The 24,569-nt window shown below is 39.8% G+C and overlaps 1 protein-coding gene across 2 annotated transcripts; it reads right to left on the bottom strand.

Annotated features, from left to right (window-relative positions):
• Positions 1–9,586: 9,586 nt before the first annotated feature.
• Positions 9,587–21,835, bottom strand: CCNL1 (cyclin L1). Of its 2 annotated transcripts, XM_036348011.1 has the most exons (11): positions 21,441–21,823; positions 21,066–21,140; positions 20,444–20,553; positions 14,743–14,863; positions 13,594–13,658; positions 11,797–11,896; positions 11,593–11,697; positions 11,357–11,498; positions 11,011–11,122; positions 10,791–10,889; positions 9,587–10,297 (listed from the first exon to the last, which is right to left on the bottom strand). In XM_036348011.1, exons 1-11 carry the CDS (start codon positions 21,744–21,746, stop codon positions 9,949–9,951), a joined length of 1,584 nt encoding a protein of 527 aa, XP_036203904.1. In that variant the 5' UTR covers positions 21,747–21,823; the 3' UTR covers positions 9,587–9,948. The 2 variants fall into 2 exon arrangements, with proteins under 2 accessions (XP_036203904.1, XP_036203905.1); XM_036348012.1 differs by lacking the exons at positions 9,587–10,297; positions 10,791–10,889; positions 11,011–11,122; ... (1 more) ...; positions 11,593–11,697; positions 11,797–11,896 and adding an exon at positions 11,987–13,347 and having other exon boundaries at positions 21,441–21,835.
• Between the last annotated feature and the right edge of the window lie 2,734 nt (positions 21,836–24,569).

The following is a 24,569-nucleotide window of genomic DNA, read 5'->3' as shown; positions in this document are numbered from 1 at the left end:
GACAGTCCTGATGAGAAAGCCCATGGGCTTCTCATTAGACACTTCTGGAAAACACACAAATGGTGTGAATCTTTTGGAAAGTACAAGTGAAGAAGGACATCTCGAAGGATATAGGATAAATGTTCATCTCAAAGGACATAAGACATAGCTTCAAGGGATTCCTTCCCATTGGCCCCACCAACAAAATAAATGCTGAAATATTTAGGGGTATTGTTAACTCAAATGGTTAAAAAAACATATATATATATATATATATATATATATATATATATATATATATCTCCTATATAATAAAGAGCTAATATGCTAATGGTTGTGACACCCTCATGCTGTAATGACCGTTCAGCAGGAGGCTGCATGCATGGCGGGGTGGAGCCACCATGTTGCTTCCGAGATGGGGTGGAAGCGGGGAGGCGCCCGGAGGCGGCAGGACCAGCCTGAGGCGACTTGAGGTACTGAGGGCGGGGCTTGAAGAGGCCAGAGAAGGCCAAAGGGGCTGGGGGCAGGGCCAGGTGTGCTGGAGCTCTGGGTGGAGAGGTTAGGGTGTCAAGGCAGGGCAGCGTGTGGGTGGGCGGGGCCATGCAATTTCACACGCTGGATCAATTAGATAGATAGATAGATAGATAGATAGATAGATAGATAGATAGATAGATAGATAGATGATAGATAGATATGAAGCAAGTATAGCAAAATATTAACTGCTAATGAATCTTAGGTAATGAATATAAGGGTATTGGTTGTGCTACTCTTGCAGTTTCCTCAGAGATTTGAAACTTATTAAACTATTAATATTGGGGAAAATAAACTTCCCACAAACAAAAAACAAACAAAAATGTTAAGGTCATGAAAGACAAAGTGAGGAACTATTTCAGATCAAAGGAGACTGACTAAAGGCAACATGTGATTCTAGATTGAAGCCTGGACCAGAAAAGGGCATTAGTAGGAAAATTGGCAGTATTTGAAAAAAGCCAATAGATTATAGTTTTGGTCAATATGTTCATTTCTTAACTTGGATAATTACATTGTGGAAATGCAAGTCAATGACTTTGTTTTTAGGGAGCATACCCTGACATACTTAGAGGTAATGGGACATCTTGACCACCTATTACTCTCAAAGGTATCAGAAAACTCATGACGTATACGCACACAGATATTTGGAGAGGCAGTGATGAAGCAAGTGTGGTTAAATGATAGCATTTGGGGAATCTGGGTGAAGAATATATAGGTTCCTTGTACTATTTTTGCAACTATTTCATGTCTGAAATTATCTCAAAATAGAAGTTCTTTGTAAATGTTCACTTCGTATTCTCATTCGCTCTGTCTCTCAAACCTACCGCTTTCCCCACCCCCTTCATTCCCCACCCCCTTCATTCCCCAGTGCACACTCTCTCTCTCTGGCACCCCCTAGCCTTTCCCTCTCTCCTCCCACCTGCATTCTCTCTGCCTTTCTTTTTCCTAAGCTCCTAAGGCCCTTCTTTGGCCTCTGTAACTTGTTTCCTGAGCCCTAACAGCTCAGTTGGCTCACTTCTTCCACAACTCACTTATTCTAGGTAGATCACTTCCATGACAGCCCACATCAGGTTACACGCAATTATAGTAGACACTTAACATTTGCAATTTGACTCTTTTTGAGTAAGTCAAGTTAATTTGCTGATTCTTACTATTAACTGTGAATAAAATGTGGTCAGCTAGGAACTGAGAGCCTGGCTCATAAATTTCAGCATGGCTCTGTTCACTGTTACTCTATGTTGCAGTAATTATCAAGTGAATAAACTTGGTCTGTTTGATAAGATCTGAGAAAATAATAAATACTGAACAGAAAATTAGTTTTATAATTTAGCGTGAAATATTAAACCTCCTGGTGGCTTAGATTTATGATGTGTCTTGTTTTCTGCACAAAGATCTGATGTGTCATATCCTATATAATAAAAGGCTAATATGCAAATTGTCCCTCCACCAGGAGTTCGAACTGGAGTTTGACCAGGGGGAGGGGCTGGTCGGCCAACCAACTGCCTGTGGACCCTCCCCCTGGCCAGGATCGTGCACCGAGCCTCTAGTGGTCTCTATAAAAACAGGAGAAGTCCATTTGTGGAGTTTTTCTGCAAGTAGTCCAGCAATGCAAGAGCTGCTCGAGGGAGAAATGCCAGTTTTGTCAGCAGTGGTTAGGGTGGTCTCTGGCCAAAGATACCCCAGGCCAGAGATAGTACTCTGTGCCCCCAGTTCTTGTCCTACTTATAGGAAAAAATTCAAACAAGAAACAGCAAATAACAGCAAACGCAGGCAAGAATTGATTTGTAGGGAAGAAATATACTCAGAACCTGAGGAGGCAACTCAGCTGGCCAAAACCAAATGAAGTGCCACGCTATTTGGAAGTCCAAAGGATGTATTCCCCTAGGCTGGAACGCCCCTCAGTAAGTCTCCCGTCTCCTTCTTCCACCACACACACCCCCCACCTGCCAAAAATAAAAGGCTCCGTCACCTAGATGCTATGCCGCCAGGTAGACCACGTCCTGGAGGGGCTCTGAATCATCTTTCCTTCTCACACAGGGGCCTGATGCCTCCACTGTCTATTTTTGGTTTGTCTCATCTCACATGTATCCCCTCCAAGCCCTACCTACCACCTCTCCCAGCTCCTATCTACCTTGCTGCCTACTCTAACAGTTTGAAAACGTTAACTGTATTATATTGCGGTTAACTAGGAGATATAGGGCAAAGAACCAATTTGATTTTTAACTGACCCAGGAGCCACACACGCAATACCACAGATGAGGGGTTCATTAAGTCTTGATTGTCTTTTGAGATGTCAGGGGTCTACTGCAAGGGCCAGGCAGGTAACATCACTAAAGAAAAGGAGCATCACTCAAGAAAAATACCCTTATCAGCACACTGGTAATGCAAATGGACACTTGCCTTCAGTGTTTCGATTATGAGGGAGTGGAAGGAACTGTAATGCACTGGAGTGCACACCCCCCAACCTGGGGTTATTGGGGCCAGTCAATCGTTGCCTTGAGGGGCTGACTGTAGATCTCATGTCTTCTCATTTTTAAAAAGCTGGAAGCCTAGGTCTTTGTATTACGATTTCCAATTTTAAAATGTTAGCAGCTAGTTCATTTAACACAGACTTTGCACAGCCCAAAGGCACGTACAAGCTAGGATTTGGCTCATGATTCGCCAGTTTGTTACTCCTGGGCTGTTGTGTACATGTCTGTCTACCCCAAGAATGTCAAACTTGCGGCCCAGCCAATATAATGGTATGTAAAAAACATTTTAATAAAAATTTCATAACTTAATTTTTACAATATCCTGTTATACATAATTATTAATAATGAACTACGTTTGCTAATGACTGATTACTGTAATCGTGTTGCATCATTTATTTCCCTTACGCGCCTTATGCGCAGGCGCACCATTTCTCTCCACTAATACTAGCAGTGACTATTTTAGCAGCCGATTGCCAGGTCATTAGTCTTGTACTGACTTGTTTGGTGTGTGCAACAGGAAATATTTCGCTTTTGGAGAACAAGGAAAATAGGTGTATTTGTGTTACGCTTATTAATTTATGCAGTTATTCAGTGTCTGGTAAGTTAATGTTCAAGAAAAAATATTAATTTTTATTAAAATGTTCTATTATTTTATGTTAACGATTACTCATTTATTTCAGTCCTTTGTATTCAGCATGTCTCTATCAAAATAAATCTACATTTCTATGAAAATTGAAGATTCTGGTTTTGTTTTGTTTTTTGTGGCCCACATAAACTTAAACCTTGTTTATTTGGCCCATGTTAGTCCTTGAGTTTGACATGCTTGGTCTACCCACTTTAGACTGTGAGCTCCAGGTACCTAGAATGGCAGTTGTTCACACTTGAAAGAGTGAGGAGGGCTTAAAAGAGTCAAGAAATTAGTGGTATGTGAAATTCATTACTCAATGTTGATTGCATACCCTAATACCAGCAAAGCACTGTTGTAGGATTAGGTGAAGGGGCATGCAATAGTGAATAAACTGCATTCCTGCTGTTCTTTTAAAGCTTACATTCTAATGAATAAGAAAGTCAATTATTAAAATAATTTCAGATAATGATAAGAGTTATGAAAAAATTAATGCTAAGGAATAGAGTGGGATGGGGTGTCTAAAAGGGCTTATTTTAGTTAAGAGTGGAAAAGATCTCTTTGTTTTATATTTTTACTAGAGGCCTGGTGCACGAAATTTGTGCACTGGGGGGGGGGGGGGAGCCGGGGGGATTCTCAGCCTGGCCTTCGCCCTCTTGCAGTCCAGGAGCCCTCAGGGGATGTCCGACTGATGGCTTAGGCCTGCTCTCCACGGACAGGCCTAAGCCATCTGTTGGACATCCTTAGCACTGCCGTGGAGGTGGGAGAGGCTCCTGCCACTGCTGCTGCGCTCACCAGCCGTGAGCCCGGCTCCTGCGTTGAGCATCTGCCCTCTGGTGGTCATCATAGCAACCTGTGAGCATCATAGCAACGGGTCATTCCACAGTTTGGTTGATTTGCATATTAGTCTTTTATTATATAGGATTGATTTCTGAGAGGGAGAGGGAGAGAGACAGAAACATCAAAGATAAAAGAGAATCATCAATTAGTTACCTCCTGCACGCCCTACATTGGGGATCCAGCCCACAACCTGGCCAGGAACTGAACTACAATCTCCTGGTTCATGGGTCAAAGCTCAAGCACTGAGCCATACTGGCCAACTGTAAAAGACCTCTTTGGAGACATGACTTTACAGTGGGGACTAGAAGGATGATGCCATCACCTAAGATTTGGGGGAAGAGCATCCCTACTAGGGAGAACAGCAACTGCTTAGGAAGAGAGCTGGGAAATTAAGGGAGAGGTTAGTTGATGGAAGAGGCTGGCAAGGGTCGGCTCACAAACAGCCAGAGTCAGGGGTTTGTATTTTATGCAGTGAAATGGGAAACCGTCAAGTTTATCTATTAGAGCAACAGGTGATTGTTTTTAAATAGATTAGCTATTATCTCAAGAATTGTAGATAGAAATGCTACTACACATATTATTGAGGTGATAGCTGATACAGGGAGAAGGAATTTGATGACATATAAAAGCAGGCAGGGTAGGAATTTCTTCTGTACTTAGAACTAGGTTAGAATTATACTGAGCAGAGGTGACAAAAGCAGAAAGGTCAAGAGGACACCTGGAATCAAAGTGCCTGATACTGCCATGCTTTATGAAACTCAGACTATTGAGATATCAGATCTAATCTGAAGTAGCATTCTGAAACAGCTGTGTTTAGAATTGTGTCTATAGGAAACAATTTAAATCTTAAGTTCTTGGATGTTTTCTTTTTATATATGTATCTTTTTATTGATTTTAGAGAGGGAGAGGGAGAGATAGAAACATCCATGATGACAGAGAAGCATTGATCAACTGCCTCCTGCATGCCCCCTAATGGGGTTCACAAGTCAACGCTTCACCACTGAACACACTGGCCAGGCAATACTTGGATGTTTTCTAATAGGAATTGTTTGGATTGCAAAGGTAAAAATAGAACTGCCTTATATTTGTCTAATACATATACCATACAAAATACTGCGAGGTAAGGACCAATTTGCAGACAAGAGGTTAAATGACTTGCCAAGTTACCTTAGTAGAGGAATGACCTGAGCTGACATGAAAGTCCATGTTTTTTCATCCCAGAAACAGACCAAGTTCAAATGGTTACAAATATTGCCAAGCTGTGACTTCCAGCCACACAAATAGCTACTCTATGAGATACAAGGGGATCAAGGTCCACACAATGAATGCTCTGCCCCTTCCAATTTTCCCAGTGGGTTAAATGATGGTTTTCCTTATCAAACCCCATGTGCCTTCTGTCTCTAGAGCTAAACTAAGCTCTCAGTATGCCTGTGCTTTTAACATGATTCCTAACAATCTGGATTTAAAAAAACAAAAAACAAAAAACAACACCCTCAATCTTCATAATTATTTTTTACAGCCCAAAGTGAATTAAGAAATAGCTCTTAGGACAACAAATACTTATTAGTAAAAAAATTAGCTTGTTTTTGGAAACTTTCCTGAAAGCTAACTTTAAATTTTTAAGTGAGACTTGATGCAGGTTGTGGGCATTAATAATGGGGTTAATTTCTGATGGTAACAGTGACATTACTTGCACTATAAAGCAAAACTTAGAACTTCAATAAAGAGGTACTCATTTTTATGATCATTTTGTTTTAAAATGGAAAACTGATTAGGAATTTCACTGGTCTTCCTGAAGGATTAAGATACTATTGTAGCACTAACTGGTATGTTCAGTGGTTAGAACATAGGCCTGCAGACTGAAGGGCCATGGGTTCCATTCCAGTCAAGGGCATGTACCTCAGCTGCAGGCTCAATCCTCGGCCCTGGTCAGAGCATGAGCAGGAGGCAACCAATCTATGTGTCTCTCACAACCATGTTTCTATCTCTCCCACTCCCTTCCACTTTCTCTAAAAATCAATGGGAAAAATATCCTTGGGTGAAGATTAACAAACAAAAAAGCTACCAATTGCAAAGGACAAAGGTAACATTTCATAACATTAAAGGAATTGTATTAAGAATTAGAATCATGCCCTGGCCAGGTAGCTCAGTTGGTTAGTGTCACCCCAATATGCCAAAGTTGTGGGTTTGATTCCTCAGTCAGGGCACACACAAGAAGCAACCAATGAATGCATAAATAGGTAGAACAACATACTGATGTTTATCTCTCCCCTCTCTAATATCAATAATAAAAAAGGAAAGAAAAAGATTGAAGTCATTAAAACAAATACTAAACAACAGCTTATATGCATTAGGTTTACAGCCATAGTAGGAAACAAAGGTATAAGAACATATAGACACAATCGGGGAACATATATACAAGGCTGTCAAGGTGGACCAATAAAAAGTTTTCAACCCAAAATTTGATGCAGACTTACAATATCTAAGTTTACAATACAGGGGACAAAAAATATATGTTCAGTGACACCATAGGGTTACAATGAGCAAACTCAGAATATGGAAAATGCCTCAAGGCAAATGACCCAATTCTTTAAATTACACGGTTAAAAAAAAAAAAAAGGAGAATCTTGTAACTAAAAGCAAAGCCACATATATAGATGGTATTTGAACAAACCAATTATAAAAACAAATCATTAAGAGATAAGGAGCCCGGTTGGCATGGCTCAGTGGTTGAGCATCAACCTATGAGCCAGGAAGTTGCAGTTTGAATACAGGTCAGAGCATATGCCCAGGTTGTGGGCTCCATCCCCAGTGTGGCGGCGTGCAGAAGGCAGCTGATCAATGATTCTCTAGTCATTGGTGTTTCTCTCTCTCCCTTCCCCTCTGAAATCAATAAAAATGTATTTTTTTAAAAAGGAAAACCTAACTGAATAGTAAGACATTACTGTTAACTTTTTAAATAATAATAAAAGTACTATCGTTAAGTTTAAAATTCTTACCTTTCTCTTGAATTGGAATATTTGGGGATGAAGTCATTTATCTGAAATTCTCTTCCAAATAAGGGCAGGAGGTAGAGCAGTGAATTGGAGAGGTATAATCAAGGCTGGCTGACCACCATTTGATCTGTGTTTTTGGAGCTGAGAAATGGGTACTCTACTACTTCTATTTGGTATTTCCCAGCATAAAAGTTTAAACTTATTTTTCCAAAAAAAATGTATTTTAATTCAGTTGGAGAGGTGTAAATTTGTAAACCTCTTCACAAGAACTTAGAAAACTAGCACAAGACAAAAATTAGGGCACAGGGGAAGATATCCTTGGCACAGCTACCACTGACATATAAACCTTAACCCCCATGCAGGTGTACCCTCCACATCTTCAGTCTTCTAATAGTGAATTTCACACATCCATAGTTACTTCAAAACAAGAAGGTAGGTAAAAACTTAAGACACAATTAAGAATGCAAGATTAATCTCTTGCCCCTAGCTGGTCTGACTCAGTGGATGGAGTGTCGGCCTGCGGACTGAAGGGTCCTGGGTTTGATTCCGGCCAAGGGCACATGCCCGGGTTGTGGGCTTGATCCCCAGTGGAGGGTGTGCAGGAGGCAGCCAATCGATGATTCTCCCTCATCATTGATGTTTCTTTCCCCCTCTCCCTTCCTCTCTGAAATCAACAAAGAAATATCTATATCTATATCTATATATATTTAAAAGAAAAAGATTAATCTCTTAAACAGGACCTTTGTTGACATTTGCCTTTGCCCTTCTTCAATGCCTGTCATGTAAAGGAAACAAACTGTTCACTACTTAGAGGCAGTTTAAGTTCTACAGAAATATTATTAGAACATGTAAAACACTCTTTATTTACTATCTCAAAAATTACTCATTCATGCTAGGCTGTATTAGTTTTTAGTTAGAAACAGAACGTATTTAAGTGGCATGCCCAACATTTTTATATCCAAAGGAATCTTGTTTCTGTCAATGTAGCTGCTTTGTGAGGCTTTCTACTTTTTCCAGCCCTACTGCCAGCCACTGGTGAAAATTTGGAAACCTTTGGAATCCTTCTCAGCTGTAACTATTTATTTAAAAAAAAAAAAATTCTTAATGGCATTAAGTCTTCATCTCTTTGTGGGTGTATGTGATTTTCTGAAAATGCAACAAATCATTTGGAGCCACATATAGTTGATTAGTAACCAAGGTGGGTGAAAAAACGTTAATGGAAAACCTAATTCTATATAATATAAGGGTATTATGCAAATCGACTGAACTGCAGGACTGGTTGCTATGACACGCACTGACCACCAGGGGCCAGACGCTCAACACCGGAGCTGCCCCCTGGGGGTCAGTACACTTCCATAGGGGAGCACTACTCAGCCAGAATCTGGCTCAAGGCTGTCAGGAGTCTCTCCCGCCTCTGCAGCAGCACTAAGGATGTGCGCCTAGAGCTCCCAGGCTGGGAGAGAGCACAGATCAGGCTGGGGTACACCCGCCCACACCCAGTACGCAAATCTGATGCACTGGGCCTCTAGTGTAACTATAAAGTACTGCAATATTTTATTATGGCCTTTTAAAATTTCTAAATTCACTTCCAAAATATTGGGAAAATAACTCTCAATATAAGTAATTTGAAAAATATTCATTTGGATACACAATAATGGCATTTTCAAAACCTCATTTTTGTGTCCAGATTTTACTTTATCAGCCAACCAGGTTCTGAGGGCCTCACCTCATTACTGAATTATCCTAGCCTAGATAAAAATCATTGAATATATAAATAAACTTTAAAGCCCAATAGTTGGGTCTGACTCACTGTCATGTTAAAAGTTTGGGTTTGTTCATGAGGACAGTTCACTTTAGAAATAGTACTTAAAACTGACTTATTTAATGTTACACTCCCATTTTCTTTTTCCATATATACAGGGAAGACTTAAGAATTGTATAATCTCAAACTAGCTAAGAATAGGTTTGCTAGAAAATCAGTAGTCATTTTACTATTAAAATTCTGCTCATTTCAATAATTTAATAAAATATTTGAAGCAGTTTAGAAAAACAAGATTTGTATTTTATTTCCTTGTAAAAATCTTTACACATGCAGACAAACCAGTGTTAAGAAAGTATTCACCATCATTTAAACAAATAACCACTTAAATAGAACAGTGTCTGCAATTTTATCTGTATAAAAATAAGATACATTTTTACAGAATTCACACTCCAGTTCTTATAGCAATAAACAATACACAACTATAATAAGTACAATTGAACCCGACCATGGTTTTCAATTAGATACTGCTAGGGCATTTTAATGTGCAAAAAAAAAAAAAAAAAAAAAAAAAAAAAATTAACATAGTTCTTTTCAAGAGAAATTGTCCTCAGTGTTTCTAGAGACCTAGAGGGTTTTTAAGAAATCAAATCCTAATCAGTTTGCTTTTAATGTTTTGATTATGAGTCCATACATCACACTCTAGATAGGCAAAACCAGGAATTGATGCAGGCTCAACCGAGGAAGTCAGCGCCTGTGCCTGCCATGTCCTGAGCGGCTGCCACCATGATGCTTGCCTTTATGGGACCTCTCAAAGGAGCGAGATCTTTCACGCCTGTCCCTATGATGTCCCCTTTCATGCCTGTGTTTCTTGGCCGCATCTGAGTGATCCCGAGACTTGCTCTGAGATCGAGAACGAGACTTTTTCCTTTTATGACCATGTCTATTTGAACTTTTTAAATCATCTCTGGTATGCTTGGCCTTAAGGTGAGGAGAACCATGATTATGATGTCTTCTTGGGCTTTCACTGTGACTGCGGGACCTGCTTCTTGATCTCGAGCTGTATGTTCCAGATCGACTCCGCCTATTATTGTAACTTAGACAATAAAAATTTGAGATTTAGATTCGATTTCTGCTGGAAACAGATTATTTTGGTGGTGCTCAAAACAAGTTCAAAACAAAACTATCAGGCCTGTACTGACAACAGGCTAGACTGAAGACTTATTAAATTTCTCCCCCTCACTACCTTCCCTCAAGCCTATATTGACAAATCTTAAACAAATGTAAATGTCTATATGCCAAGGAGAGTATTTAGCAAGTTTTACAGGATGTTCTAGATAGCTATGCTTTTTATTAAGTATTTCCCATACATTAAAAAGAGCCACAATCTAATTATAAAGCTAATTAGAAAATTCTTTGGCTATGGTTGATTTATTAACCAATAAGTGATTAATGAAATAGTCAATTTTCTAACAGAAATCAGACAGAAAGACAATTTTTTCACACTTAATTTGTTCAATTTTTTTTTAAAGAGTAACTTTTTAAACACTCCAAATAAAGTTGTTTTTTCTAAGAGAATATTTACTTACTGTCTTCTTGGAGTATGTGATCTAGAATGTGATCGTGTTCTTGACCTTGATCGACTTGCACTTCTGCTATTTCTACTTCTCTTGCTGTCTTTTCTTACACTTCAAAAAACATAACAAAACAAAAAAACCAAACAAACAAAACAGTGTATTAGTTACGTATTTAGTGTGTTAGAAATTAATCACATATTCCTGGGGCCAGTTCTAACTCAAGTATACTCACCCATTATAAGGGCTTTTGGAAGCCTGCTGTCTGTCTTCAGGTTCTTTTTTGACCATCTTCACATTAACGGAGATAGGTGACTTCTCTTCAGCCTTTACTTCTCTTGGTGATGCTTAAATAAACAAACATAATAAAGACATGTTAACTACTGGATTTAACAGAGGCTCAAAAGTTGTTCGTGCGTATAATGCAAGTATCACGCTTTCAAGTATGTCTTCAGTTGACTGTCAAGAGAAAATAGTAATGGCTTCTTAACATCGTTTCCTTGCAAATGATAAATGCTAAAGCATTCTAATAATCACACACCTTCAGTGCCCACCTCATTTCAATTCTGAATAAATCTTACATGGTTTAGAGGCTGGAGAAAATCCACCAAGGGTTGAAAGGGCTGGAGTTCCATCAGGATTCAATCCCTTTGCTTTTAATTTGGCTTCTTGTAAGGCCACTTTTCTTTTCTCCACTTCTTTTTCCAGCAATTCATAGTTTGGCTATTGGAGGAAAATGAAGTTAGTATCTCGCCTTCACAGTTTAGAGTGTTAGCACTGAGAAAGTATTAGCACAAACACGAGTAAACAGAATTACCTTTTTCCTGGTATAAAGCCTAAGAGTTTCTACACAGATATCCTGGATCTCCTCTTCAGTAGTACCAAAAAGAAGAAACCAATGGGGACGAGTGGGCAATGGAATCTAAACAGTGAAAAGAGAGTGGTTTAGATCAAATGTTTACTGTTTTTTATTAGGAGGACTAATTTATCCCACAGAACAAAACGGGCTATCTAAACCTACCTGAAGAGCTCTAGCTGCAAGGTAGATGCAAGCACATGCTATAGTCTCTGGTTGAAATCGAACAAATACATTGGTTCGAAGACTGTCATTCATATAATTCCTGAAAAATATTTTAATTATAAGCTCTGTACATAAACCAGTTCTAAAGCTTACATAAAATTGGAGACTCAATCTACTTTATTCTTTTTTCTTCTCGTATTTGTATCTATATCTTCATATTCTAGCAAATAACAATTCTTAACTCAAAAATCAGAGAGATAAGAATTTAACACTAGAACAATTCTTCAGCTTTCCTATGACTAAATTCTTTTAAAATAATTCTATTATTCCAAATAGAACATATATGTAAAATTTTAAAACTATATTTTTATGAAAATCAATGCTTTAAAAGTCAATTCTGAATAACTAGTTTCAGAAATGATAAACCACTCCAACAATACTTCAAGCCATTAATTATTGACCATCTCTCCTTTATCCACAATGAAAAGCAGTGTCAACCAAGTTCTTTCAAAAAATTCAAAGTACTGTGACAGGGGTAAAAAGGTAAGCACTCACCAAGTTATATTAAGAAAACTAAGTACTTCAGAAAATCTAGACAGGGAAGTGAAGAGCAATAAATATATAAAACAGCCTTGTTTATATACCTTTTTTTGTGACTAAGTACAAAGAAAAGCAATTAACTACTTCAGCTAATAAACTGCTTGATTTCTTTAGTGAACCCTCCCCACAACATCCCTGAAGTATTGAAAAAATTTTACAAATTGTTTAAAAGGTTAAACTACAAGGTTGTTTCTTAAAAATCCTTACTGTAACTGCTAAAATCTGTTTTACAGAACATATATTAAAAATGTCATGCATTTTATAAAAGCAGTGAAACTTTTCTATTACTAATATTTACTGAATCCAAAACAAGTATGGCAGTCATAGTCCAGAACATAAAATTAAGTCCTGTACACCTATTGTGTTGAGACAGTAGTTATGTCTGGACAACAAATCCTTGTTTTACTTTACCTTTAAATAAGCTAGCATTCCAAATCACATATCTGCATCTCAAAAGTCCATGTTATAAAAGTGCTTTGAAAAATCAAGTACTTCTTAATTCTGTTATTGTCTGCAATAGCCCAGCAGCTAGAAATTCATCCAGAATGGAAATGGTGCCCACTTTAAGCTACAAGTTGTAGCTTCCTTTGGTAGAATTCATGCTATACATACTGAAAGTTGAAATCTAGTCAAACTCCTAACAAAAAAATCACTTAATTCAATGGTCGGATAACAATCTATCAAAAATGAACTATTCATTTTGATAGTTACAGGTATACATTCAATACATAGGCATGTTGAATAGTTACTTCTAGAAGCAAATATACAAATCCTTTTGACACCCCGACAGAACTAGAAGATGCTGCCAGATGGATATGGACCACTTCAGTGAATCTCGGATGAGAGCTTGCACTGGATTGGCTGGAGAGCAGGGCAGCCAATCAGGCCATCCTGAGGTCATGGGCTGAAGTGCAGAGGGCAGAGTTCTATGACTTACCATCATGGACTACCCTTTAATTAAAGAGTAGAAAAAAGAACAAAGTTAAATTGAGTTCTCCATTAAAAATAACTAGTCAAGCCAAGAAAACAGGAAGCAGAAATAAGCATTATTTACCTTTTGATTAAAAAACAAAACAAAAAAAGCACCAAAAGAAACTCATCTCATTATTTTGGAAAGGGAAAACGAAACTTACTTTATTTCTGCTTCTGTTTTCCTGACTAGGAAAAAAATGTAAAAAAAAAACCAAAACAACTTACCAGGCAGTTTGAACCAGGGTTTGATTACGTTCACATTCTAAGACTTGTAAATACATAAAAATGATCTGAAGGACAAGGGGAAAAAAACTCAGTTTAGCACAACATTGGTTCTTTCCGAGTACAGAGTTCAATGCATATAAGTAACTGAAAATGTTAGATTCAAATTTTAATTCTTCTGTAAACTACATAAATTATACAGACCAATCTAAAATGTATCTGAATCAATGTGGGTTATTATGCTACAAGATTCCATAAAAATTATTTAAAAATGTTTCAAGATTGTACAGGGAAAAAAATTGGGAGTTATTTCAATAAAAAACAATTTTTCATGAATACTAAGTGGCAGGCATTGTGTCCTACAAACAAGATTATAGCATTTAATTTCCCAAGGTACAACTCTGCCTGTCCCAAACCCTAAACACTATGTTTTAAAAGTTATATAATGGGCATGATACATTGTAAAACTCCAAGTAGGTATTATAGTAAGTATCAAACACTGAATGTTTCTACAGTGAAGCTTATCACACTATACGTAAGTAGCTTTACCTCAGTTCAGATGAGGTATTTTAGGACCTGTATTACAACTTTAGAGTTGTGAAATCTAAGAACAGAGAGATATCTGCCAAGGTCACTCAGCTAATGGCAGAGACAAGTTTCTATTGCAGAGAGTTCTGCTTTCAGGGCACCCATTCTTGTAACTATTTTGCTGTTACTTATGTCAGCCACATGCAAGCCAAGACTTGCTAGAGAAACCTTTGAACATTCAGAAACAGTAACAGTAAGCAGCCAACACAGCTTGAACATTTTACAATGCAATAGGTAGCATGCCAGACTTTTTTGTGCATATACACACACCCACATATATATATATAGAATTTATTCCTTGGAATGAGTTATTTCATAAACTCTGTTTCTAGGTAGGGAAAACTGGGTTAACCACAGAGGCAAAAAGAACTTATCAATGCCTACACAACAGTAAAGTTTTGAATCTGTCTTTTTGACTCCCATTTTTCTGATAAATTTCAAAATCTAAAAGGTCGCATTTAAAAACCAAGGTGGACTCTCAAATATAAACATATATTCATGTAAAATAAAAGTTTAAAAAAACCCTAATACTTACGAATACAATTCCTGTACTCTATAACTCACCTTATGGGGATGCTTGACATGAACACAAAATCCCAACTCCTTTAGCACCCTCCTCTCTGCTTTGATAACTTGATTTTTGGTGTTAATGTAGTTCTGATCAAGGATGAGGGGGCTTGGAGTCCTATAGTTTGTAAGAAATAAAATCAAAACTGTTTTGCACATCCAAAAATTTTTATTTGTGGCATCTCCGTTTTCCCTTCCAACCAACTATTGGCAACAGAAACCAGCTTTTTAAACTCCTGCAAACAAGTTAAGGCATTAATCTTGTGCTGTCCAAGTTATGCTAATTAAATATATACTTTCTAAATTCCTATAGAACTAACTCAATCCTGCAATGGAAATAATTCACTCTACATCTCTTGTATTTATCCTTGGTTATTTCATATGGATACTTTGGGAATATATGTTGCTTAACGTCAGTGACAGCTATCACAAATCTCATTAGTCTCCAGACTCTCTGCACTGACAAAATGAAAGTGCTCCTGAAAATATTTACTATAAGACCTTGTAAGATTATAGTGATTTTACAAAATATCAACTCTTGGTTACTTTATGGCCAAAATTAAAATTAAGGGAAAAAATACTGGGTAGCTAGTCCACATTTCCCCCGCAATGGGCAATTTGTTTAAGCAAATTGTTCTAAGATTCTATTTCTGTTAAAGAAAATAATCTGGAAACTAAAGATTTAGTTCAATTACCAAAATAGTTTATAAAATTAAATCAGATTAAAAATTCAAAGTGATCAATAAAAACCATGCCTAAATTTGGTTGAGTTGTAGTTATTAGGCAGTATATTTAGCAATGCAAGAGAAGGGAGGACCATAATGAGGAAACCAGGACAACACTCAAGGTCTCTGTGCCAGATTCAAGTTTGATAGCTTCCAAAGTTATGATGCAGAAGGCTATCTAACAGTCAGGGCTCAATGCTTTAGAAACAGCACATTCAATTAAAAGACTATCTTATTTAAGTCTTAAAATGAAAAACCGGTTTCTTTTATTTAAAGCTTATGTTCAAAATTAGCTTCTTACTGAGAATTTTTTTTTGTTAAGACTTGGACTTTTCATTAAAAGCCCATAAAATCCCCTAGTGTCCTTTGTTTGATACATTTTTAGACTGAACCAACAAAAATATATTTTTGTTAAGATATTATTAAAAATATTGATTATATGATATATACATGTATATGTAGGATATTTAAATATTTTCCCCATACTCAATTATCAGCCAAAAGATTCAAGAGCTTCTGCCCTAGGCAGAACACAACATCTATTTTAAAAACATAATAATTCTGAATATTACCCCAACTCACAACTCCTTTTACCATGCACAGCAAATCCAGAAAAATGTAAGCTAACACTTTAAAATCAAAAACCAATTTTAATACATCCACTTGAAAATTAGATAACAATGTGAAATAAGCCGCATTAACTACCCCTGTGGTGACATGTTATCAGAGAAGAAATCACTTATTTTCTCACATTTAAAATGATGAAAACTAGAATGCTTGCTAAGCTATTTCAATTTTTTTTTAATCAAATTGTATTAAACAAGACAGACGCTGGCAAGCTGACAAAATGGAAAATAGCTGTTAAGATTAACAATGCTGAAAATGGCCTTCACTCAGTTCAATTCCTATTACAGATATAAAAGGTGTGAGAAATGAGGCCATCAATTGGAGAGGGCGGATTTCTAGCATAGTATCAATGAATCCATTTTTATTAGGACAATAGGCTACAAGTTAACTATTCTTTGGAGGGGAAAAAATCAAATTTACCTCAAGACCAATAAATGTATACATGAAAGCATATCTCAAAGAACTTAAGGTTTATTATTTTTCAGGTTTCATCATGACAGGAAATTTAGAAGTTAAATCCACCTCAGGCTAATGTCTCCCTCAACAGGCATTAGGAGAAAGGAGACCTTCCGTGTTATAGTGGCACCCAGAACTTTAACTGTTAATCCATTGCAATTGGGACAGCAAAACTGCACCATTAGAAACCATATAAAAGCAGTTTTATCTCATTTCCCATTTCTATTGAGTAAACTCATTTATACATCTTACTAAAGCTTGCTTTAAAAGTTTCCTTCAAATAGTTAAAATTCATTTTTCTTGTAATTAACCAGCTAAATACTTGTTCAAATTATGGCTACTCTCTGCTAGTAAATCAGGCTTAATTATCAATTCTGCTTAAACCAACTGTTATTTTCCATCTACTCTGCCACGATCTTTACTTTCCCTCTATTTTGGTGTCAACACTCCAATAACATCAAATGATTAAGGAAACTAAATCCATTATCCACTATTAATTCAACTACATACTCAACTTTTTGCTTAGGCCTACTAATACCTACAGTTTTCAAAGTTAATTTTGTGGGTGTATAATCTAACACCTACATTTTTGTGCAGAATTGGTTTTACCTCACAAATCAAGGAAGGCTCAATAAATGTATAATTTACAACTTGTATTTTGTAGGAGAAAAATGTGTTTGGATAAATAAGCAAGTAAAGGATCAAGAAAACCGTCTAAGCAAGTGGTTTCTTTTTATTAACATAGTATCAATTAGTACTTTCTGTAGCAATAAGCACATTAAATTGAATTAAGGAATGCCTTCCTCTCCAATTATGTTAAATCTCCTTTCTGATAAAAGTTTGAAGAGGTGGCATTTTAAAAAATCTCTTAAAAAAGAAATCATTTATTAAGAGAGAGAAAAAAATTTGTTATCAACTAACAACCAAATCTACCTCTACCTTACCGGCTTTGAAGTTTGTCATACTTTTCAAATTAATTTATATGAAAAGAACGATTTCCAAATTTTAGTCTTAATAGGAAATCTTGGGCTTTGACCATTAAAAGTTTATTATCTGCCCTCTTAGGACAGCTATTTTTCCGTTAGCATGACTTAGTTCAAATATACCTCAAAGACAAAGAAATTAGGATCAGGAGATGCAAACATGGTTAAGTTTCACTCATGTAGTATGAAAACTAGTTCTTCAGGAACTATACTACAGTTTACAAAGAGGCAGACTCCTCCTGCTCAATACACAGAAATCTGCAATACGACTTCAAAGGAACATTCTTTTTTAGCAGTGTTTAAAAACAAAATGAAGGCCACCATTAGAGCCATAAAATAAAACTGCAAATGGAGGCTGGACTTACGACCGTTCTAACTTTCATCCATGATTTATATACATGTTGAAAATACACCATATGTACCAATGAGAGTGGTTGCACCAGTCTGAAGATGTCTTCTTTTAGACAACGAAGTCTTATCTTTGAAAGTTGTAAATTACACGTTTAATTGAGCCTTTCCTTGAAACCACAGAAAACCCTAATTTGCTGTGAATATGTTCCACCCCAAAAGCAAATTATAATTGGAAACTATTAAATTCAGCCATGTATTCTGAGTTTAAAAGACAATTACGAAACTACCAAAAAAATCAAAGGGGGAAACAGTCAAATAATACAGAATGTGGCTTGGGCATTGGTACTTTCTAAAAGTTCACCTGGTAATTCTAATGTGTAGCCGGGACTGAAAAACAATATCTAAAGGCTACAGAAATGATTCCTCCTTTGTAATTTTCTAGTTCACACTACAATAAGACTTTCATAAACTTCATTAAAATAAATAACATTAAAATAAGCTGACATTATTTTACCAACTGAAGTATAATACTGACAATACTTTCTAATGACATTAATCTATGAAAAAACAATATTAAGCTACAGTTATATAACTTGGACAGCAAAGATTAAAGCTTATAACAAGAAACAGGAGTTTTTCTAAATGGTTCAGCAGTGGCCAACCTGTTAGTCCCCGATTCCAGTGACCTATTCTCAGAGCACTGGCTTCTCCTTGGGGATTTTCCATACTTCACTCACTGTTGCCATGACGACAGCTTCATCGCTATGTACCACTCCACATCACCCAGGCTTTGGTAAATGTAGCTGGTCGCTGTATAGTCGGTTGCAAGGGAAAAAAGAGTTGAAGTTAATAACATATACAAGTTACGTTTCTGAGTAAACTTGTAATATGCATAGAAACACTTTTACATCCTGCTTTAAAAAAAAAAAGGCTTCCATGCAATTAACAACTCCTTTTAAATTTCATGCTAGTCACTTCTAAGATCGAGACAAAAATCAGTCTCTTTGTAACGACCCCCCCAAAAAACCAGTTACAGACACAAAAGTCAGGTGAAATGTTTTACATTCCAAGATTTTTATAGTTAAGAACTACTCTCTGAAATGGAGGAAGAATGCTCTAAGGCTCACAGAAAAATTTCAAAGTAGATAATCATTATTAAGTGATAAGAGTTGGCTCAATGGTTCAAAAAATAACAGAAAGCTATTTCCTTTAAACCAGCATAGAATCCTTTCACTAAAGAGCCTTGTTACTAGTGTGTTTTAAACACCCTGAAGAATCAGTGAGATATCTAAATGTAAATTTTAGCTCAGACCACACTAAATACCAAATTGAAATCTTCCCAATTTCCAGGAATTCCTCACCAAGAAGCTAAAAGATATTTTAAAATGAAATAAAAAATTAGTCTATCCCTGGATATGGTTAGGGTGAATGAGGAAAGATGGCAGAAAAAAAATGTAAGAAAACTAAAAAAATGTGAAAACTATCTGAAGAGCACTGTTTCAAACTTTTTAACTAATTGTTTTAAGGTTACTTTTCTATTTGCTTGTCTCTGAATAGTTCTATTATGCCAACCTACAGATTCAGCTGATTAAGAAACACTCAGGTAGGATACTAAGTTGGCACTAACCAACACCCAATCCCCAAAACAACTTAAAATCCTTTTATAACTTCCTTTCAAACTCCATACAAGTTTATCTAACATCACAATTTCTTAAAAAGTGAAAAGACCTAATCTATTCCAGCTATCTCCTTCTGCAGCATGCACTAGAAGTCACCTGAAGTGCTGCAACTAAAATTTCTGGTCCTGCTCACATGAACATTAAGTCCACATAAAGTGTTATGATGCAGCCACAACACCTAGAAGGCACTCTTTTGGTCTCTATTTTCTTACAAGAGAAATTAAAGGAGCCTTATCTAAATATAACCCAATCAATCAAGAGTTATTTTTCTAACCCACTCACTGGGACTTATCTGACCAAGACAAAATACCTGTTTAATCCCTTTGACTTCAAACTTTATCATCCTGCAGGCCTTTCAGATCCGGTATACCGTAGTTCAATGTTGAAGTACTCTTAACAAAAGCCAACCTCAATTGATAACGTGTTAACTGGGACTTCCGAGTAGAGAAACAACCTACACAAAACTGTGCCACGTTATGAACTTGAACTGCCGTTTAAACTTCCAGCCTTCAGTCTTCCAGAGAGGGGTGGGGAGAAACAACTTACAGATACACTCACACTTGAGCCCAACGCATTCCCTTTCTTGTTTAATCTTAAGCCACAGGACTGCTTCACAGCACTGTTAGGATTGTCCATAAATGAACTGCCTCTACAAACTTCAGATAGCTGGTTAATTGTGGGGGTTTTTGGTTTGGGGTTTGTTTTTTGGTTTTCTTTGGTTATTAAGTATCAGTGTGCTCCTGTGTGAATTTCAACACCTGAGTAAGTTTCCCTGTGCATGGGTTTTCACTTGAGAGGAAAGCATGTTTGGTCTGATGATTGGTGTGCACAGTACAGCAGCAGCGAGAGATGTTGTGCTCAATCATGCCAATCTTACCTTTTTCCTCTTAACTGGCGTAGGTGGTGGAACACGTTAATCACGTCTCTTATTCTTCGGGGCGCTTCTTCGATTTTCGATGCAAGATTAATACAAGCCATGGCGACAATCTGAAGGAAGGAGCCAAGGAAACCTTGTTAGAGGAGGGCTCTACCCCGCGCCGTTCGGAAACGGTGCCCCTCCCCAAACCTAACTACCTTATTCTGCTGGAAAAGCTTTGGGAGGACACAACTAGGACAACCTTCGGTGAAATAAAATTAAGATGACATTTCCAAGCCATAAGCTTCCCGGCCCCGTTAATTCTGTGAATTATTTTAACTGATTAATCCCTCCATTCTGAATCCAGAGACAATCAAGTCCAGTCTCACAGGGCTTTCGAGCTCGGCTGAAAATTCTAATTACTGATGGGAGGGCCCGGGACCCGGGACCCATTTCCTGGGTTCTAGGGCTCGGGACCCGGGACCCATTCCACAAGCCCCCACTTCCGGGGGAGTGAGAACCAGGTACCGAGGCCCAAAGGAACCACTATCTTTCCGGGAGAGCTCGCTGCTAGCGCCGCCCCGCCCCACACCCCCATTTCCGGATGGGGAAATCCTTTTGCCCTCGCCCCCGCCGTCCTTACCTCGAAACTGTGTTTGACGAAAGACTTGGAGTAGAAGAACCGATGGAACAACACCTGCCCCGTCGCCATCGCCACCTGCAGACGAGAGAGAAGAGCGGAAGCGCCAGGGTCAGGCGGGCCGCACCAGGCGCCGCCGCCATTTTGTGCCGCCGCTCGCTCCCCGGCCCTCCCCACCGCGAGCACCGAGGGAGCCTCGCCTCCCCGCCCACCCGCCCCGCTCCGCTCCGGCTGGGACCCGGGGAGAAAAGTCCCGAGGGGGCCCTTCCCGGTCCGCCCCCCCCCCCCGCCCTGCCGGCACCTGGTGGGAAGGGAATGCCGGGGGGGGGGGGAGCGGGGGGAAGAGGCGCGCCCGGCGGCCCGGGCCCGAGCACCGACCTGCGGCAGCCGGAGGAGGATGCCGGCGGCTTGGATGAGCTCGCAGCCCAGGATGCGCAAGTCCGTCTCGCTGCACAGGTCGAGCCCATCCTGCATGGACGGGGTGGGCGACAGCCGCTCCTCCGGGATCAGCGAGTGGTCGATGGTGAGAGAAACTTCCGAGTAGAGGCGGTCTCCGATCAGAATCCCTCCCGACGTGGTCGTCGTCGTGGTCGTGGTCCCCGAGCTCGAGCCGCCCGCGCTGGGGGCGGCGGCCGACGAGCTGGCGGCGGCAGCGGTCGCTGTCGGGTGAGGCCCGGACGCCATAGTCTCCGCGAGCTGCACGCACGCCCGACGCAGCCGGAACCCGGAGCGAAACTAACCAGCGTCCTCGGCGCGACGGATGTGCCCGTGACCGCCGCGTTCCGAGCCGCTTTACGCACCGTGCGCTTCCGCTCTGACGTCACCACGCGCAGCGGCGCGAGCCAACTAGTCCCTCCAGGTCCTCCTCCCCCTCACCCCGCCCCCCGCCGGCGGCGCCTCCTCCCGCGCGGTCCGGGCACTGCGGCCGAGGTGTGGGACCCCGGGGGGACCTGGGTGGCCTGTCTGCTGGGCCGCCCTAAAGTGGTCGGGGTGGCCCCAAGGTCTTTTTAGCTAAAAACGTCCAAACTGCCTTGTCTGTAATGTTTTCAGCCACAGTAACAATGCGGGAGTTTTGCAAGCTCACCTCCTCCCCAAGTGAGACTTGGCAACAGTTACCACTGCCTCCGCGCGATGTCGGTGGTTTGTGTGGACCCTGCGTCCCCGGGCTCCCTTCGCGCGCCCTCTCCCGAGTGTTCGCATCTGCGGGGCGCAGTGGACCAGGGGGACCCCAGGGGCGACCTTCGCCCCCTCGGGCGGGTGCGAGTGCTAACCCAGATGTGTGGGGACACGCTTGTAATTGAAAGCGACCCGCGGGGAATCCGGAGAGGAGTGCTTTATAGGATCTGTAGAAGACAGGAACGCCAGCCGCATCGGTTCCCCAAAAAAGGGCGTGGGGGAGCGATGGGGTCGAAGGCTGGAGGCTGGAGGCTGGAGGCCCGGGAGGGCGGCTGCTTTCGCCGGCCGCCGGGTTGTGGAGCCCCGCGCCGGCTCCCGGGAATCTGGAAAATCCCTGCTTTCCAGAAATAGCCTCGGGAGGAGAGCCTTAGGGGCTGATCTGATTGTGCCCGGAGAGCCTGTCCTCCTCGGGGTTAGCGCGGCCCATATCGTTTCCTCTCTACTATTAGCTAGCAATCCCCAAGCATCCCTTAACGTCTGAAGCCAGAACAATGAGGCTGAGCCAAGCTGCTAAGTGTAGAGTTGGTCTTGGTTCGCTTCATCTTTGGGTCCCACCCTTGAACTTCTGAGAGGTTGTCCGGGGATGAGGCGCCCCGTTCCCTTTGGTTACACAGCTCGGCTTTAAGGCTTGATCCGTTTCATGGTGAAAAGAGCGCTGACACGGGGATCTGTAGGGCAACGGGAGTTTGAATACATTTCAGTTTTGGCAAGGATGTCACTAAGGCAAAATACACTCAAAAACTCACTTTTGTAAGAGCATTAAGTCAACTCTGCTTAGTAAAGACTGACCAGTGGTTCTGAACCCTGGCTGCACATTCGCACCCTCTGGGGAGATTTTAAAAGAGGCTGATTGAGCCCTAGCCGGTTTGCTCAGTGGTTGGAGTGTCGGCCTGAGGACTGAAGGGACCTGGGTTGATTCAGATCAAGGGTATGTATCTGGGTTGCAGGCTTGAGCCCCCGCCTCTCTCCCTCCCTCCCTCCCAACCTCATTCCCTTCCACTTTCTTTAAAAATAGATGGAAAAAATATTTTCAGGTGAGGATTAACCAAAAAAAAGGAGGGGTGGAGAGAAATACTAAAATTCAGATTTTTAAAGGGTCCAGAATTAGGAAGAACTAAGCATATGTTTTAATTGTCTAAAAATATTACCAGAAATGAATTCAGGCAAGTGAATCTCTTCCATTAGGAAAGTAAATGATTGAATTCTTTGTCACTCGAAGAAAAAAATGAAATGGAAAGTCTGTAATATAGTTTGTGTATTCTTTCAACAAACGTCCTACTCGTAGGCCCTTAGTCCACCCAGGCCTAAAAGGAAGTCAGTGATGATAACTAAAGGTGTGTTTCTGTTTCAAGACCTGCAGGCTTCAGATAATGAGTAAAGAGACAAACAGCGATATTCCTGATGCTTGTTGTTGTTAATTCTCACCCAAGGATTCTTTTCCATTGATTTTTGGAAAGAATGGAAGGGAAGGGGAGAGACAGAGAGAGGCACATTGATTGGTTGCCTCCTGCATGCACCCAGACCAGGGCCAGGAATGGAGCCTGCAACTGAGGTAGGTGCCCTTGACCGGAATCAAATCCAGGACCCTTCAGCCCACGGGTGGATGTTCTAATCACTGAGCCAAACCAGCTAGAGCATCCTGATGCTTAAGTCCGTTCTCATTCCATTAGCCTCTCTGGGGAGTGTGTTTTCCATTATCTAAATTTTCTGGTTCTTTAATTCTAAACTCACAATTGGTATAATTTTATTAGTTCCTTCAACAATTAGTTATTCATCAGACCCCCAGGATTTAATAATGCAACACTGTAATTTTGGCTAAGGGCAAATCTTCACCTTAATAAAGAGAATGGTATACACTAAGACCATCAAGGTGACCAGGAAGTGCAAAAAGCAGAAAAGGAGTAAGCCATGCTGGTTGCTGTCATCAGGGAGAATTTATAAACCTGAGAAATGACTAATCAAGTTTCTGTTCACAACAGATATCAGAGTACCTGACTTTTTTGTGAACTGTTCATATAGTTACATGACTAATTTTCATTTAATCTGGTGGCGGTTATTTTTATCACTTTCTGGTCTAGTTACTCTCCTCATTAGAAATACTCATTCTGGAAATGACATCTGTGTAATTCACTCTTGGCATATACTGCTTAGAAAATCTCATGCCTGCACTGGCCTGGGCATTGAGACCTGGTTCTAAGACAAGGGTGGGCAACCTTTTTGTGAGTGCGTGCCAAAACCAGCAAAATCTCTGACTCAAAATTCTTCTGCGTGCCAACCCTAATTTTTTGAGAACATGTTACGCCTACTTGGTATCTCAAGGTGTACGTATGT

The sequence above is a fragment of the Myotis myotis genome, unplaced genomic scaffold (assembly GCF_014108235.1).
Source record: "Myotis myotis isolate mMyoMyo1 unplaced genomic scaffold, mMyoMyo1.p scaffold_m19_p_2, whole genome shotgun sequence".
NCBI lineage: Eukaryota > Metazoa > Chordata > Mammalia > Chiroptera > Vespertilionidae > Myotis > Myotis myotis.
This window is presented reverse-complemented; position numbering and strand designations above follow the sequence as displayed.

Excerpts from the sequence above, each read along its gene's own strand:
- CCNL1 (XM_036348011.1), bottom strand. The coding sequence starts at position 21,746 with ATGGCGTCCGGGCCTCACCCGACAGCGACCGCTGCCGCCGCCAGCTCG. Across the intron at positions 14,864-20,443 it reads CGCCAGTTAAGAGGAAAAAG|GACTCCAAGCCCCCTCATCC; the intron begins GTAAGATTGGCA and ends TACAAACTATAG. Across the intron at positions 10,890-11,010 it reads TCCAAAAGCCCTTATAATGG|TGTAAGAAAAGACAGCAAGA; the intron begins GTGAGTATACTT and ends TGTTTTTTGAAG.